Consider the following 17451-nt stretch of genomic DNA (forward strand, 5'->3'; position numbering starts at 1 on the left):
CCAAAACGGACGTTCTACGCGATTTTTTTAAAACGTACGGACGTTTTAACTCCTAATCACGTTTTGGCGCTTAAACGACGCTTAATCGTCGTTTAAACGACGCTTTAATAACCATGCGAGGCGCCCAAGCCTGGATCCCTTGCCGTGGGTGGCGGACGAGCGGGCCTGGACCGGCATTGATTGAGACCCGATGGCGGCGAGGGATGTGGGGGTGGGGGGGCGACGCACGAGGTCGAGGCCGTCGCGGACGATGATGGAGGGGTCGAGCGCCTTAACGACGCGGTCGGAGAAATCGGGGACGAGGCAGACGAGCAGGGGCCGCGTGAGGGGCGAGTCACGAGATCCGAAGAGCGAGCATGAGGGAGAGGGGAGGGTGCCGGGATGGAGATCGCTGGGGTGCGGTTGAGGTCGACGCCACGACAGCGGCGAGGGTGGAGGGAGCGACGCATGACACGTCTCTGAGAAGGTAATCGCGATCTGCGGGTGTGAGAGAGAAAGAAGAGAGAGTGAGGAGACCAGCGGGCGTGGGCAGCGACCGACGGATGACACGGACGGTGTAGATTACCCGGAGGCAGAACCAGGGCAGACAGTCTACCCCTTGCGTTCTTAATAGGTAGTATAGATTTCCTCGGAAGTGTCGAGTTAGGCTTCTGATTGAGCCCAAGATGGAGAACAGCGTCGCAAGAACAGTGGCGCACCGCATGGAGGATTTCATGAAGCGCCCCAAGGGATAGGAAAGTCTACGGAATTCATGCAGTTCTCTTTTCGCTGCTGAGGAGTTTATTTTGTCTCTGGGAGCTGGGACCTTGGGTTAAGCTCTAGTGCTAGATCGTTCGTTTTGGTCTGCACTCTGCACAGTGCACAGACCCTTCCCCCGTGTTCCCGAATCCCGAATCGCGACCCAAACAGAGAGGCCAGGAGCGGAGGACTATGGCCGTAGCCAGACATGGCGGCCGCGGCACCGCGCTCCTCCTGCGGGCCCGTTGGCAGCCCGCCGGCTCGGGGGCGCGGTGCATCCACGAGGGCCCGGACACCATCGAGGAGCTGCTGGACCGGCACCTCGTGAAGAAGCCCGCGGCGGGCCCGGACGAGGAGTCGGCGGAGGCGCGGCGGCGGCTGACGAGCTCCCGGCGGGAGGCGCTGGCCCTGTACCGGGACATCCTCCGGGCGGCGCGGCTCTTCGCGTGGACCGACGACCGCGGGGTGCCGTGGCGGGAGGTGCTGCGCGCCAACGCCAGGCGCGAGTTCGAGGATGCCCGCGGGGAGCGCGACCCGGAGGTGGTGGCGCGCCTCCTCATCGGCGGCCGCGACGCCGTGCAACAGGCGCTCGACCGCCTTGCCGACGCCTCACGCCGCGCGATCGAGACCGAGGAGGCCAAGCGCCGTGGCGGAGCGTAGATTTGGAGTCGGGTATTCCAAACTTACGCGTCATGTGCTAGCATTTGCTTAATCTTGTTGTAAGCGACGATCTCTAATTCTCAATGTCTGGTATAAAAATGGTTTCAAGGATTAGGCTAGCTCAAGCAGTACTACTATGCATGTTTGATTTTCACTTCACAAGAATCTGAGAGAGAAACACTTCAATTTCTTGCATTTGATCCATGTATGATGTGTCATACAATGAATACAATCAGCTCAGCCTTTTTTACATTGCTTATGAAGGGAAAAAACAACTTTGTACATCATCCTGCTCCAATTGCTACAAAAATGTGGTGGTGCGTTCTTGTCCAATGTGTGTAATCAGTTGTAGGTTAGAATTCTCCCCCAAATTGTTGGTTCCTTCTCGGAGCATCTACTATGACTACGAGTCCTGGGAATGGATATCTCCGGTATGGCGGTATGTGTCCTCAACTTGGATACGTGATGTAATTCCTTGCAGTTTACCTTGTGTCAGATTTTGAAAACCCGGGTGTACATCCAGATCCAGGTATCCTGCTCTTGCAGAATCTCATTCAGGCATTTCGTCATCAATCTTAACAGTTCACCAGTAGTCACCACAGCAACAAGAGCCATCTGAAAATATGTGATATATCTTTGTGTCACCAACTACAATCTTCCGTCTTGAATATTTTGATATCAACTTCAGTGCACGATGGCAGTGGTTGCATACACGCACATTCTTCTTGACAAGAATTGGGGTCCCAGGCTCAGATGAAATCAGACCAAAGGCAACAGCCAGCCTTACACTATGCTTATTGGGAAGTACAGTTTTCCCTGAGGCAAAAGGATCTGAATCACGGAGATTAGTTGGGCTATCTAAATCTTCTCCAATATTTCGTGATAGGATATCAGACAATTCATGAATTTTCTCGCTCTGAGGGTGCGACATGTCCCCATTGACAAAACTGCACTCTTCAGCATTAAGCTCCACAAGGCTTCTTGCCTCCGTCCTTCGGAGTCCCTTCTCCTTCATCAGAGATCTTATCCTCTCCACATCCTCCCATCTCCCGGCATCAGCATACATGGAAGACAGAACGACATAACAGCCTGTGTTGTTGTGTTCCAGTTGGAATATCCTCTCTGCTGCATATTCTGCTATATCGATATCATTCTTATTTCTGCTCGCTGTCAGCAAGGAACCCCAAATCCTGGATGTTGGAGCTATCGGCATGTTTTCAATAAACCGCAGCACCTCCCTGAGGTCACCTGCACGGCCCAGAAGATCAGTCATGCATCCATAGTGCTCAATCTGTGGAACCATACCATACTCATGTTGCATTGAATTGAACTCCTTCCAGCCCTCAGTCTCCAGGCCAGAAACACTGCATGCAGTCAGCACAGAGACAAAGGTGCTCTCATTTGGTTCAATACCGTTACACTTCATCTCATCAAACATTTCCAATGCAGTCTTTCCTTGTCCGTGAATTGCATATCCTATAATGATTGTATTCCAGGAGATCACATCCTTGCCTGGCATTTTGTCAAAGATCTCCCTTGAGGCCACAATATCACCACACCTTGCATACATATGCATAACTGCGTTCATAATCAGAGTGCTGTCTCCATAGCCTAACTTGATAATGTAGCTGTGCATTTGCCTGCACTGTCTTAGTGAGCCTAGCAAGACGAACGCCGGTACTACTGTTGTCATGGTGAAATAATCAGGATAAAGAGGTTGATTCAGTAGCTCCAGGAACAATGCGATGGCTTCCTGGTACATTTCCATGTAGATGTAGGCAGCGATCATATTATTCCATGTTACCACAGTTTTCTCTGTCATCTGACCAAATATCTTTTCAGATGATTCCACTTTGCCAACATTGCCATACATCTCCAGGAGAGCAGTCTCAAGCACTACGTGGGGAAGAAAATGTCTCCGAACCACATAAGCATGAACACTCCTTCCGTACAGTGAGCTTTCAGTTTGACCACAGGCGGCAAGCAAATTGATAGCAGTGACGGCTTCCACCTGGAACCCCTCCGCTCTCATTTGCATGAAGCAATCAAACGCATCCACAGGCCGCTCGTTCAGCGCATAGCCACCTATCAGACAATTCCACGTCACCACGGTCCTCAGCAGCATCGTTGCAAAGACATTCTCAGCGTACAAAACATTGCCACATTTGCAGTACATGTCAACAAGAGAAGTCCCCACCTTCACATCCTGCTCGAGCCCGTGCCTGATGGCATAGCCGTGTATCTCCCGCCCCTGCGCCAGCGCCGACTCCAGGCAGCAGGCCGCGAGTGCCGCGATTACCCCAACGCCGTCATGCCGCACTCGCAGCGCGTCGTTCATATCCCGGAAGCACGCCAGCGCCAGCGCTCCCATCCCGTTGGACACGTACCCGTCCACCATCGTGTTCCACGAGACGATGTCCCGCGCCGGCATTCCGTCGAACACCCGCTCGGCGTCCCCGACGAGGCCGAGCTTGGCGTAGAGCGCGACGAGCGAGTTGGCGGTGTACATGTCGGCGCCTAGGCCCAGCTTGATCACGGCCGCGTGCGCGGCGCGGCCCTCGCCCAGCGCGCCGGCGCGCGTGCAGCACTTGACGACGACGGGGAAGGTGAAGCGGTCGGGGCGAGCGCTGGCGGCGAGCATGGCGCGGTACGCCGCGAGCGCGTCGAGCGGGAGGCCCGCGTCCGCGAAGCCGCGGATCATGACGTTGTGGAGGAACGCGCCGGGGCTGCTGACGCCCGCGAAGGCGTCCGCGGCCTCGTCCATTCGGCCCGCCGCGATGTGGGAGAGGACGAGGGACTTGGGACGGGGGGCGGAGCTGGGAACGGGGACGGGGCGGGGAGCCCCTCCCTCGCCGTGCTTCGGGCGAGCGCGGGGCGGAGGCTCCTTGGAGGTGGTGGCTTTGAGGTGCTGGGAGGCGCAGGTGGTAGCGGAGGCGGCATGGGCTGCGCGGGAGGGGAGGAGGAGAGGCGTGGCCATGGGTGGGGGCGGTCGTAGGGGAGAGGGAAGCGAGATGGGGATATTTCTGTGCGCTGGCCGCCGGGTTTTTGCTTTCGCGGTTTATCCAATCAGGGAAAGGAGAAGAAGGAAGGAACGTGTCGCCAGGAGGAATTCGCATTTGTCGCATGCTTTTGCTAGTTTGGTTCTGCACTGCCTGTCTGCCCACGGCCACGGACCAAGGTTGCATTTCAAATGGCAAACGCCTCTGCCACACAGCACGTTAGGTCTGAACGAAATGCTGTTAATCGATTAGGTCTGAACGAAATGCTGTTAATCGATGACTCATTTGGTTCATGATCAAATTAGATCGATTCGTTTAAATTTTTTCATAAGCTGAACTGACATTCTATCTCAGTTCGTTAAAGAACTAGCTCGGTTTATTAACGAGCCAGCTCGAAAGCTAAACGATGTATCACATTTCAGCAAAACGGAGTTGTATATATACATAATAATTGATGAACATGTTATATGTATGTGTGGTATCTATGACTTATAAGTTAAACTAATGATTAATGAATTGTCTATGTGTTAAAATTGGTATATGCGAATATAACTGTGGGCTGATTAATATGTGTGTGATTTGTGAATTGATGAGTGATGGATTGTGTTAATTTGGTGTTACATTGATGTGGTATGTGAATCTATTAGTATAATTACTATTTTTTATTGTTAAATTAGTTTAAAATTAACTAGAAATTGATTATTATATTCATATTGTTTTTCTGCTCTGACGAGCTAAACAAATCGGTCAAAGCTCGTAAATGAGCTGAGCTGACTCTGTGACCCCGAACTGAGCTAGCTCTTTAACTTAACGAACTACCTCAAATTCGGATGAGCCGAGCCGGCTCCATATCCTGCCCTACATGTTGTATTCATCGCCGTCCCAAATCAAATTACGGGTTGATTTGATGACCGCTTAGGAGAGAAAACCAATTCTTATTTAATTTTAAATAATAAAGGGTTTTCTTCCCTAGAGATCCCATCTAAATATCTGGTCATCAAACCATCGAGCTTTTTGAGCAAGTTAAAATAAATTAAATTCGATTAAATTTTTATAATAAATCAATAATATTTATAATAACAATTAAATATTGTTGGGTTTTATTAAATATGTTTTATGGTATATATGTTTGATTGCGTATGTTTTTATATTTTGTCTAAAATTAGGTAAAACTTAAGATGTTTTAACTCTCTAGAAAAGTTTGAACAATTTATAATTTAAAAGAGAGTATTTATCAAAATCACAACTTAGAATCGAGGGAATGTATCAAAACCACAACTACGAGACATCGCAGACATTCAACTAGGAGTAAACAAACTGCAGCATGACAGTACGCCATGAGTATATCACAAATCCGACTGAGGATAGAGGCGCCAAACACCAAAGATGAACGCCAAGGCCAGGCGAGGCAAGGAGCAAGGTGAAGAACAGGTGAAGAACCAAACGTGCCTTGCTTGATGTCCTACAGCTACACTTAAGCATGATAGAATAGAACACAATGAGTGCACGGTTATTAGTAAAAAGAGTTGCATCCTTAAGCTCGAGTAAGGAAGCCAACTTGACAGAAAAGTAGTTGCATACTGAAGATCAAGGAAACAAAATTGGCAGAAAAAGGAGGGTGTGAACTTCAACCTCTTAGGTCATCCGCAACAGATCGTGTATATCACAGTTATCACAGCCTTAAGAGTGTTATTATAAGACCTGAGTAATTGCAAGGTTGAGAGAATGAGAACTCCAAATATTCCAGTTTGATTGCTTGCATAAGAATTTTGAAAGGGGTTGTGTTCCCAATTTCCAGCAAAAAGATGTGTAGCGCCATGTCATGCATGAATTTGTGGTTACAAACTATTCATAGATACATGGTACAGCTTGTACAGTGACAGAAAAATTGATCTGACGTTGCTATGATTCAGAGAATTTTATCTGCGACAAGACTCGAACTAAACAAATGTGTAGTTCATATTTCTGTAACTCAGCTACCATCACGATCCTCAGATATTTTTCAGCTGTGTGACGTCATATACATAGTACCAAATCATGCATCAGAACAAAGCAATTAACCAAAATGTTTCCTTTTCTGGGCCTGCAAAATGAAAGAACATCTATTAGTTCAATTAGTTCCATGTATTTGAAACATTTTACGTTATTGTCTACCACATAAAGCAAATAAACAACTACTGAATTCTAAATTGGATCCATTATTGTGCACCCATGGAGGCATACTACCAATCATAGCTATTTACCTCTCGAAGTTTACGGAACACCGACGCTTCCAAATCGTTAAATCCAGTTCCATCAGTATTGTTTGTCCTTGATTCATATGTTTCTGTTGGTCTTGTTGATAATCCACCAGATTCTTGAACAGGAGCAACATTTAACGGAAACAGAGAGAAATGGTTCTGTATTGCTAATAACTGTAAAAAGAGAAACAAGTATTGGCCATTGCACAATGCAAGTAATATAATTCAAAGACAGGAAATGCCATTCAGTAATGATCCCAAATATTTAATAGAGGGAAGGACCCTACTATAATCAGATAAATAAATGCACAACCATGAAAAGAAACAACGTAGTACAACAAGAAGAACCTAGTTGCCTGGTAACTTTCAAGAATTTAGTTTGCCCTCTGCCCCTCTGGATAACCACTCCAAACTTTTCACTGAATTCTCCATGCCATCAGCATAAAGATGCATATTATTAACTTATGCAAGATTACAAATAACATATAGTTCTGTAGCCTTGTGAATTGAACTAGGAACATTTTCCTACAATCCTATCTTACTATGAGTTTGAACTAAAGTTACTAAACACTGCTTGTCACTTTCCTGGGATAGTATGAGATGCATATTTGCCCCTACCAACCATGCAAGGTTCAGATCAAAGTAACATCAACACACAAAAAAACATAACTCCAGTAACTGACATAAGTCAAACATGGAAATGGAATGCTCTCAAATGATAAAGGGTAAAGAAACAGGACTTACTGCAGCTTCTTTGGAGCCCATTACTACAATTGCTGAGCCCTTACTCCTTGATTTCCTTGTCTTGATAACAATGTCTTCAACTTTGCCAAATTTCTGGAAGATCTCCTCCAACTTTGCCGCACTGTACGAATCAGCACTCCCATCCCATGAAACCTTCAAGATTTTTCCCTTGTCCGTTTTCACCCCATCCTGTGGGGTTCCACCCTTCTTATCTCCATGTGCCTGAACACATAACCAAATTGTGGAGATTGTCAAAATCAAACTGTTAGCCAATAAATATCAATGGCTCTGTTGGAGAACCTCTTGCTTCACCTTAGCACGGACTAGATAGGTACATCTACAATCACGGACTAGATAGGTACAGTTCAGAATTTTTCCCGGCACCAAGGATACAGAACATAATAATTTCTAATCCAGTAAAATAAAAAAAAAACATGTCAAGACTATGCATTCTATCCAATTACCAGCCTCTTGCACATCCTTAGCATGGACCAGATAGGCACAAGTACAACTACATACAATTTCCCCTCTAATCTAATCACACTAATCATTAGGCTTGAAGCAATGTGATAATTCACGTGAGGCAATATGTATAATGCAACACAAATTAAGGAAAATTCCTGATACCCAGGAACCGAAATAGTAATTTCTAATCTAATTAAATGCAAAAAAATATAGGCTAGAGCATGACAAAACGCTATGCATCCTAGCCAATTCATTCAACGAACTCATTAACCAGTTTTCCAGAGCATGAAAAATCCGAGCGAGAACGTTCCAGACCCTTACCGAAGTCGATGTGGCACCAAATGCAGAAGCCTGCTTGGCGGCGCGGAACGCTGCGAGCTCGCGCTCAATGTCGGCGGCCATCCGCTGGGCCTCGCGCTTGGCGAGCTCCTCGGGATCGGCGGGGTGGCCCGCGGCGGCGGCGCGCTCGCGCTCCTCGAGGTCGGAGACGGCCTTCCGGCGCTTAACGCCCGTGGCGGCGGCGCGGGCTGCGGCCTCGCGGCGGCCGCGGAGGCGCGCGTCGAACTGGCGGCGAAGGGACTCGTCGCGGAGGAGTTTGTAGGAACTCGAGAGGAGCTGGAAGTCGGCGGTGGCGTTGGGGTCGTCGGGGCGCTTATCGGGGTGGCGCAGCCGCGACTGCGTCCGGTAGGCCTTCTCGATATGCTCGATGGTCAGCGCCGCGCCTTCCTCCCCCGACGGGAGGCAGAGTACCTCGTAGTGGTCGACGTCATCCCCCTCCTGCCCTGTAGCCGCCATGGGTAGTTGCTTGGTGGGGAGGCGCGTAAGCGGAGGGTGCACAAACCCTAGATCGGGGTGAGCTGATGGGGAGTTGCCGAGTTGGGGCACGACGAGAGCCGTCTGGCCGTCTGGGAACACCGAGCCCACGCGCGTCGGGCTACTGGTTGCCCGTCTTTTTTTTTACTTTAACCATTCTCACAAATACGTTTTTTCGGTTTAATTAGACATCATTTGTTTCATTAAAATTAAATTTCATTTTAATAATTATAATTTAGACAAAACTAATTAAGTTTATATATTTATAAATATAATATATCTATATATTATACTAAATCATACGTGAGAGATAATTATATAATATATTTATGTTATAGCGAAGCAAGTAAAAGAGTGTGCTGTAAGTTGTACATCGAAAAAAATAACATGTAAATCTATAAAATCAGTTTTATCTCTCGTTCCATAAATTTTAGATAAGCTTATATGATAACTTTGAAAATTAGTAAAATGTCATATTCTAAAATATAGTCAATTAGTAAGATTCGTTTCGACACCAAAATAAATAATGTGTTCCGAATGCTGAGCTACCTAAGTGACAGAGCCACAGAGCGCCAGGCGCCGACCCCTTTTTCCTACCGTGTTGCCGCGAGCTGCCCCGAGGTCACTACATTAAGAATTTAGATATTTTTATTTTAATTTAATCCAGAAATTACTATATAATAGAGCCCGGAGCAGGGAGGACAATTATGTCCCGTTCGATTTCTTAGCAACGACATGGGAACAACGAGCATCGCTCTTCTCCACATGCCCCTGGACTCTTCTAGCGAGCACCCGATTCACCTCTTCCTGGTGAGCCAAATTCTTGACGTGCCTCGTCGGACTGCAACCCCAGCAAGAGTAAGCGCGATTAGAGAGAACCGCGAGCGAGCGCTCCATTCTAAATTGCAGGAGTCGAATTGTGGGGGAAGAGACGGAGGGGTGCAGTTAGGGCCTGTTTGGTTCACTACCTCAGTTGTCACACTTTGCCTAACTTTTCTGGCTAAGGTTAGTTATTCAATTCGAACGACTAATCTTAGGCAAAGTGTGACACATTTAGCCACAAACCAAACATGCCCTTATTCTTCCACCCATGGCTGCGGCATCAGCACGAGCGATGACATCTGGTACTCGCCTGCTGCAGCAGGTGTCCTCATTCGAGCGGGTGGTAGTGTCGAGTGGGCGGGTTGCTCCTTCGTTTTCGCGCTCTGCGATTTGGGGGCGGCGGACGGATGAGTATGTCCCGTCGCCAACTCCAGACTCCACAACCAGTGTCAGTGTGTATTCATCTACCTTATCCAACTGCGTTCATACAGGCGCTAAACAACATCAACCGTGAGTGGATCAATTGGTTGGGCATAGAAATAGAGGTTACTCTGTTACTGAATACTGTCCATTTTTTCTGCACCATTTGTTCATTTTAATAAAATGTCTTTTCATTCTGTCCCTGCAAATTTTAGTTAAAAATTGCTTCTTATTTGTGCTTACACTATCTGCTGGTGCAAAAGTGGAACAAATTCATTCTAATTATACAGCGCCATGCTCGATGTGTCTTCTTTCATCCCGCAACACTAGAGTACTTTGATTTTTACTTATAATGAAGTTGATTGTTCATGATAATCGGTATATAAATGTTGAGCATGTTTGCACAATATGTTTACAATTATAGGTTACTAAATAATAAGAAATGTTCTTTCTCTAATAGTGAAATTATCATTAAAGCTCCAACATTATCTCCCCCTTAATGATATCTAGCTTTGTTCTTACTTACATAAAGATCGCTTGCTCGTGTTGATATCTGTACATTATAGTGTGAACGTCTGTACATTACCTTTATTGTCATTATATTTAGTTGTATATTTTCCTAGCTACTCTACAGCTAAGTAAACAATAGATTTGCACATATGTTTTATTTCCCTTCTGTACACCATAAAATAAATAAAATCACACATAAGATATCCTTACACTTAGACTTAATTGATGATGATAACTGGTACTTAGATGTCGTGCTTGATTGTCCTACCTTGATCTTTCGTCGCTATATTTTAAAATTCACGCACGCACGCACGCATTTGAACAGTTGTTAATTCAAATTGCCCCTACTCAAGTTATCTCTTGCCTGCAGGTTTGGTTTCATAGAATGTATATGTAACTCCTATATTCCTTTATTTCCTTTGGGGCCTGATGAGCGGCTTGATGCATACGGCATACTCTATATATACTTCTCAACACTGAAATCAGGATATCAAGTCGCTGTATTGGGAGTTGGCATTGTCCAGGAATTTGACCTTAAGAATGTCAGTGAATTCTGGGATGACTGCGCAGGAGACTGGTGAGGCTTTCCACCCTGCACAATTTTTCGTAGTTGCATACACTCAAATTTGGAATTTGTGCTAGAACATTGCTTGTCAATGTTATGTTGCAGTGACAACTGTACCTTCCTATACACCAGGTTGACAAGGATTCTTTAGTAAGGAAACATGCCTTCTATGTATTGACACTATCACTTAGCATCTTTACCTCTTCATCTGGACATGATAGCTGGGAAAGCCGGAAAGGTGTGCTAACAAAGAAACCATGTCCCTTGGCTTTGGAGAGATGGACTAATTAGGTAAAAATTGTTCAAAATGTCAAGATCAGTCGAAGGTCTTTTCGTTACTCTATGAGATACTCCATGAGTATGGGACACACTTGGTTGAAGCAGCTTGGACACACCATGTTAGTTGATTTCCTCATGTTTTTCTTATCAAAAGCTATGAACAATATGGTATTTTTACCGATACTGGTCCTTAATTCAACACCTTTAGTGCTATGTATGCAAGTGCAATAATTGTTTATACATGCACTTTTAGCTTATAATGTCCAAAAACCATATTTAGGTAGTCCGGTTGTTTCAGCCTACGCTACAGAATGACTATCCAAACCACACCTCCTGTGGAGCCTTTCCTGCTCAGACGGAATCTAGGGAAAGAATTTTGTACTGGGTAAAGCTTTTGTGGGAGTGTGTGTTCAGTCATGAGAATCCTCAAGGTGAGTACTGAGCAAGTTACTAGCATAATATTATAGGTGTGGATACATAAGTGCGAAATATTGTTGCTCACTGGTCTAGTAGAATTAAGAATCTAAATATTTTTATTTTAATTTAAATACGAGTAGTACTTTAATATAATACTAGTAATATATCACTAGCACTAAATACTAGTAGTAGATCACTAGAACACTCGTAAATCGTACGCAACACGCAGGTGTAAAAAAAGGAACGCACACAGCAGCAACACGCAAGGCTAAAAAGCAGGAAAAAAAAAAGACCGGACGCCGAGCTGCTGAAGCTAGGTAAAAAGGGATGGACGTCAATAATCACGGTGCCAACCCTCGGGCACGTAAACGCAAGATCAACATATCTAAACAAAATCTCGACACCATTTATATTACCGTCGAGACAAGGATTCATTTGCTAAATTCAAACTTAAATGGGCATAGTTGTGATAAACTTTCCAAAAAAAGGCTAAAAGGAAAAGAAAAAAAACGGGCTGGTTGCCTGCCTCAGGACCAGAGATGGCAATTTCACCCTAAAACCCAAAACCAGATAGGTACTTGATCCGACAGTTGTGGGTATGGGTAAAGATTTTGACTCCTAGGTATAACTATATCAAACCCGAAGTTTCACGAGTGCGGATTTCTATTTCAACTCGCGAGTGACCCACATCCAACTCGAAATTTAGTTTATTCTTTATTTTACGCAAACAAAATTAAGATAAAATAATAATTATTTTGAATAAGTAACTTGGGTAATGAATCATGAAATGTTTTGTTGATGCTCAATATAAGAAGGTTTAAAATTTATAGATATAACTCAATATTATTGCTCATACTTAATTGCTTATAACCAAAGTTATCGGGGTGATAATTAGAGGTACCCAGATTATCCCTCCAAGAAATGCATTCATAAGAAGTTAAGACATAACCTCCAAAGGGAAGCAGCTCAGATACCTCCTAACCCGAGGCATCTCCCCGAGGGTCTCCAACCTCAGGCAAATCCCCGCCTCGCCCGAAGTCACCATCGCCCCGTCCGTCTCGCCCGAGCCGATCCCATGCAGATAGGACAAAGACGCCTGAAGCCTAGCGGGGAACACTCGCATTTAATGCGCACACCTACCCCACGCAGTGGCACAGGAGCACAGTGAATAAACAAGACAACAGTCATATCCGAGCGCAACAACATGATTATGCCCCTGATACTGTACACGCACGCCGCCTGCCACTCAATGGGACATCTAATACGACAGGAGGAGCAGAACCGGCCCTCGGGCCTAAATCTCCACCTTGCCCAACGCTGAGTTTGGCCTTGGGTGCAATCTCCATCTTGCCCGACGCTGAGTTTGGCCTCGGGTGATTTCTCCACCTCACCCGAGCTTGCCCTCGGTCACCTGCTCCACCGCGAATCCGCAGGCGGCCACTCTGCTCACTGTGGCACACGTTAGGGATGGCTCGATCAAAACCTCGGGAAGACTTCCGCCTCGCCCAAGCAGGGCTCTGACCTTGATAAACGCAGCAAAGAATCACAATGACACCCAGCATAGGGACGCTCACGCACCCCGTAAGCAGGCTTTTACCCATACCACGACGCTATTGCAACAACTACGGTATGGGCAACCCCTCCCCTAGGGTCTCGGGCGTACGACCAAGCCCTCGGCCTCTGCTCAGCTCTCAGCATGAAATCAGCGGGCACAAGTCAATAATATAGTGCATCGTCATATCAATCACAAGAGGCTAAGACATCTCTCTTTAGAATATGATGACCTCAGGCTTCAAGCATACATCTCCTACATGTATAAATAGGGCACTGTAGTTCTTCCAAGGGGCAAGGCAAACACACAGGGCGAATACCTAGTAGTTTCTCACTAAGTCTTAGATATTGGCACTTGTCTCAATCATTTCCAGGGACTTGGGAACTTTCCCTCTCCCGCTGTGCTTGTAATCCCTACTGCAAGCACTCAGGTGCGAGTAAGATAAGCATCATCCCCCTCTGTTGGAAGTAGGGCTTTGCATTGCACGAACCAGGATAAATTGTTTGTGTCAACTCGCACACCATCTAGACTATGGGCACGCGACATCATTTACTAGTTGGTTAGGACCCTTAGTCAGAACTCCGAACACTGACAGTTGGCGCGCCAGATAGGGGGTTGTCGCGTGAAACACCTCTAGTTCCCGTCAAGACTCTAGATCCGCAGTCGGTCATTAGCTGCTAAATGGGAGGCTCCGTCGAAGCTACTAACTAGCAGTAACGAGGCTATCAAATATTTTATTGGGTCATCAGTATTATCTACTGGATCTTTACTATAGAACTCTTGTTATTAACACCGTTTTTTCTGTTGAGTTTGTGATTCAAATTTTGAAGAAGGTGGTCAAGTTAGCGAGCGAAGCGGAGGCCCGTCACCGGGAGGTTTGGGCCACGAGGCTGGGGGTGCGGTCCCTACTTAGTTTAGGGTTTCACCTCTATAAATATTTTTATAAGCCACATGAGATAGTTATTTCAATTGTAAATCTCCTGCAATCTGTAAACACCCGAAAAATAGTGAGATTGTTGTTGGCTGGCACTCGTGGTTTTTTTCCCTTCGCATTGGAGGGATTTTCCACGTTAAATCTATGCCTTCTCTATGTTTGATCTACTTTGTGTTGTATTGATTCTTAACAATTTCTATTAGATATTCAGAAAATTACCGGGTCAGCTGACCCCAAAAAATGGCCTGACTCCGCCCTAGCTAACTAGCAAAGGCTCCGGCCGCCTATGGTCCTGTGCAAGTATGGTTAGTCAAGATGAGGGGTAAAGTCTTCGCGTTGCTAATCGAGGTCATGTTCGGCCTCCCCAACAATGGGCTTAGAAGATAAACCGGGGTTGTATCCATCTTCATCTAGCTAGTTTTTCCTACCATGTTGGAGTTAATAGAAAGAACAATAATTTTAGCTGGTTCATTGAGTCAGGACATCCAGATGAGTGATGAGCATAGCGGAGGTGTGAAGAAGAGGAAATGAGTGGATGATTACCATGTTTTTTCTATCATGTTCGTTTCGGATTAAAGCCGGCTGTTTGGAGTGCTACAGACTACAGCTGTAATCCGTAGAAACAAAAACATTATAGAAACAGTAGAAACCCGTATGGATTAAAGCTAAATGGATAGGAGCTCACTTCCTCGTCTAATCTAGATGCGTAGAATTATATGTCGATGGTTTCTTATGGTAATGACCGACTGTCCTGTAGTGGTTGGATATAGGATGCAGGTGATCAACAAACAGAAGGTTAACCTCAGCCAGAAACGAATTCAACGGAGGAGGGAAACCGGAAGATCTCGCCCAAAATGCAAAGCAAGGAAGATTCTTCTGATGGTGATGGGAGTACTAAATTAAGAAGACTATGTTCATATCCGGGCAAAGCTAGGCCAAGCCACTAACAGCCACAGCCTTGCAGGAGGAGTAAATTTCTCTCTTGTAATAGGTTACTAACAGTTCAGTTTGCTTTATTATCTTTAGTCACATTTGAAAAAGTTAATGAAACTCTGCAACTGAGTTCAGAACAGTAAGCTTTGCACTAAAGAATACAGAGCCACTAGTGTATGCGTCGATTCCCCTTGGAAGGGGCGCAGTGAAAGTGAAAATGACGAAGCATGCACGGACCCTTTTTGCTCACTTGGCGGGAGCATTGATAGGCTTGGAGAAGGAGCCATAGGTGACGCTGAACTCAACGAACTTGTCCGCGTCAGGGATGGCGTCGACCACGGCCGGGTGGGCACACAGACGATCAGCCCACGCCACCAGGTTCGGGACCTTGGCCTTGTCCAGCAGGGTGACCCCGGCGATCTTCTCCACCGCCTTCACCCAGCCGACATGCGACACCAGAGCGATGTCCAGGTACCCGACGCTGTCCCCGCCGAAGTAGCGCTTCCCCTGGCTGAGCTGCGCGAAAGCCTCCTCTAGGAGCTGCAGGGCCGCGGACAGCTGCCCCGCCGCCTGCTCCATGCCCCCGTCGTCCGTTCCCTTCAGTATGCGGATCGCCCAAGGCAGCTGCATGCATGCGTATGCGTATGCGTATGCGTAAGAGGTCTCGGTCGACTACGACTAGCTAGCTAGTTAGTTTTTGCTTCACCTTGTCGTCGACGTACTGCGCCCAGAACCGCTGGACGGCGCGGGCGTGAGCGTCGACGGGGAGGAAGGCCGGCGCGCCGGAGGACCAGACCTCGTCGATGTACTGGACGATGATCAGAGACTCGGAGATGGGCTTGCCGTGGTGGAGCAGGACGGGGATCTTCTTGTGCACCGGGTTCGACCTCAGCAGCAGCTCGCTCTTCCTGCCCACCACCTCCTCCACGAACTCGAACTCGACGCCCTTCAGCTTCAGGGCGATCAGGACGCGGATCACGAACGGGCTCGGCCATAGGCCGATCACACGCACGGCGGCCTCTGACATTTTTTTCCCGAGTTCTGAGAGCTCTACTGGCAGCACTACTGTTTCCGTCGTCGTGAGTCGTGACATATCCTGAGGAGAAGTTGTATGTGATGATTTATATAACAAAGCAGCGAGCTCGCGCTCGTTCTTTTCTCTTTCTCTGCACGGCCGCGGGCTATCTAGACGTCGTTGCGTGCGTCATGTTCCGGACACAGCTGCCTCTTTTCTGAGCGTCGTTTCCAGCTGAGCCACTGAGGTGAGCGCTTTCGTCATCGAAGCTGCCGTGTGTTTTGCGTGCCAGGGCCGTTTCTGACTTTTCAGGGGCCCAGTGCGAAATCCGATATCGAGACCCATCCACACATATATATAATTATACATATATTATCAAATATTTGACATATAAAAATTATTATGCACTATTTTGAAGTTTACAAGATAACAAATGTAAAATATAGCAAAAAACACATGTTATCTCATATTATTAAAAATATCTTTTAACATTTTGTGATACAAAGTCATCTCTTATATCATTAAGATCAATCTCATCCAACAACTTTTTTTGATATATAGAATCACCAAGCCATTTAACATCTTGAGTTATTGTTGATCAAAAATAGTTCACAAAAATATTTCAATTTTAAAAAGCTTCTCTCTGCCAAAGCAACCATCATATGTATAGTTTATAATACTCTCCCTATATCAAAATAGAATTTGTTTTGCTTCTTTAGTGGATTTATCATCATCAATATAAACATAAAAATCAAGAACTAAAACAAATACTATTTTGAAACGGATGGAGTATTCGATAAGTAATTGAGACAGTTTAAGAATATAAACGAGACTAGTCGATAACTCGATAACGCATCGCTCTTTACGTATTTATGTCTATAATAGATAAGTTTAATAGAAAAAAATACTACCGTACAGTGGCTACGGGGCCCTCTATTTTTGGGGGCCCGGTGCGGCGGCACCCTTGGCACCCCCACAGGGACGGCCCTGTTGCGTGCGTCATGTTCCGGACACAGCTGCCTCTTTTCTGAGCGTCGTTTCCAGCTGAGCCACTGAGGTGAGCGCTTTCGTCATCGAAGCTGCCGTGTGTTGGATTTTATACGGTCGATCAGTTTAAGACCTTCACCTTGCCATTCAGTCAACCGTTTCCTAATCATAAAGACACAAAGAGAGAGGCAAATGATTGATTTAGGCAAGAGAAAGGACAGACAATTGCATAGAGGCAAGAAAAAAACACATCTTTCTCTTTTTTCTATGTACTTTCTCCATTCTTTTTATTTGTTATGTTTTAGTTCAGAAATAAGTTAGAGGACGACAAATATCTAATAACAGATACTCCCAATCC

At 46.1% G+C, this 17451-nt stretch overlaps 3 protein-coding genes across 3 annotated transcripts; 1 reads left to right on the top strand and 2 right to left on the bottom strand.

The window, feature by feature from the left end:
- Nucleotides 1-620: 620 nt before the first annotated feature.
- Nucleotides 621-1680, top strand: LOC103631682 (LYR family of Fe/S cluster biogenesis protein). The gene has a single exon (XM_008652566.4). The coding sequence runs from the start codon at nt 931-933 to the stop codon at nt 1396-1398; it is 468 nt and encodes a 155-aa protein (XP_008650788.1). The 5' UTR covers nt 621-930; the 3' UTR covers nt 1399-1680.
- Nucleotides 1681-6176: 4496 nt separating this feature from the next.
- Nucleotides 6177-8697, bottom strand: LOC100284067 (uncharacterized). The gene is made up of 4 exons (NM_001156965.2): nt 8168-8697; nt 7382-7603; nt 6641-6811; nt 6177-6480 (listed from the first exon to the last, which is right to left on the bottom strand). The coding sequence occupies exons 1-4, from the start codon at nt 8639-8641 to the stop codon at nt 6454-6456; spliced, it is 894 nt and encodes a 297-aa protein (NP_001150437.2). The 5' UTR covers nt 8642-8697; the 3' UTR covers nt 6177-6453.
- Nucleotides 8698-15148: 6451 nt separating this feature from the next.
- Nucleotides 15149-16189, bottom strand: LOC541842 (glutathione transferase31). The gene is made up of 2 exons (NM_001279823.2): nt 15798-16189; nt 15149-15715 (listed from the first exon to the last, which is right to left on the bottom strand). Exons 1-2 carry the CDS (start codon nt 16182-16184, stop codon nt 15338-15340), a joined length of 765 nt encoding a protein of 254 aa, NP_001266752.2. The 5' UTR covers nt 16185-16189; the 3' UTR covers nt 15149-15337.
- Between the last annotated feature and the right edge of the window lie 1262 nt (nt 16190-17451).

The sequence above is a fragment of the Zea mays genome, chromosome 1, assembly GCF_902167145.1.
Source record: "Zea mays cultivar B73 chromosome 1, Zm-B73-REFERENCE-NAM-5.0, whole genome shotgun sequence".
NCBI lineage: Eukaryota > Viridiplantae > Streptophyta > Magnoliopsida > Poales > Poaceae > Zea > Zea mays.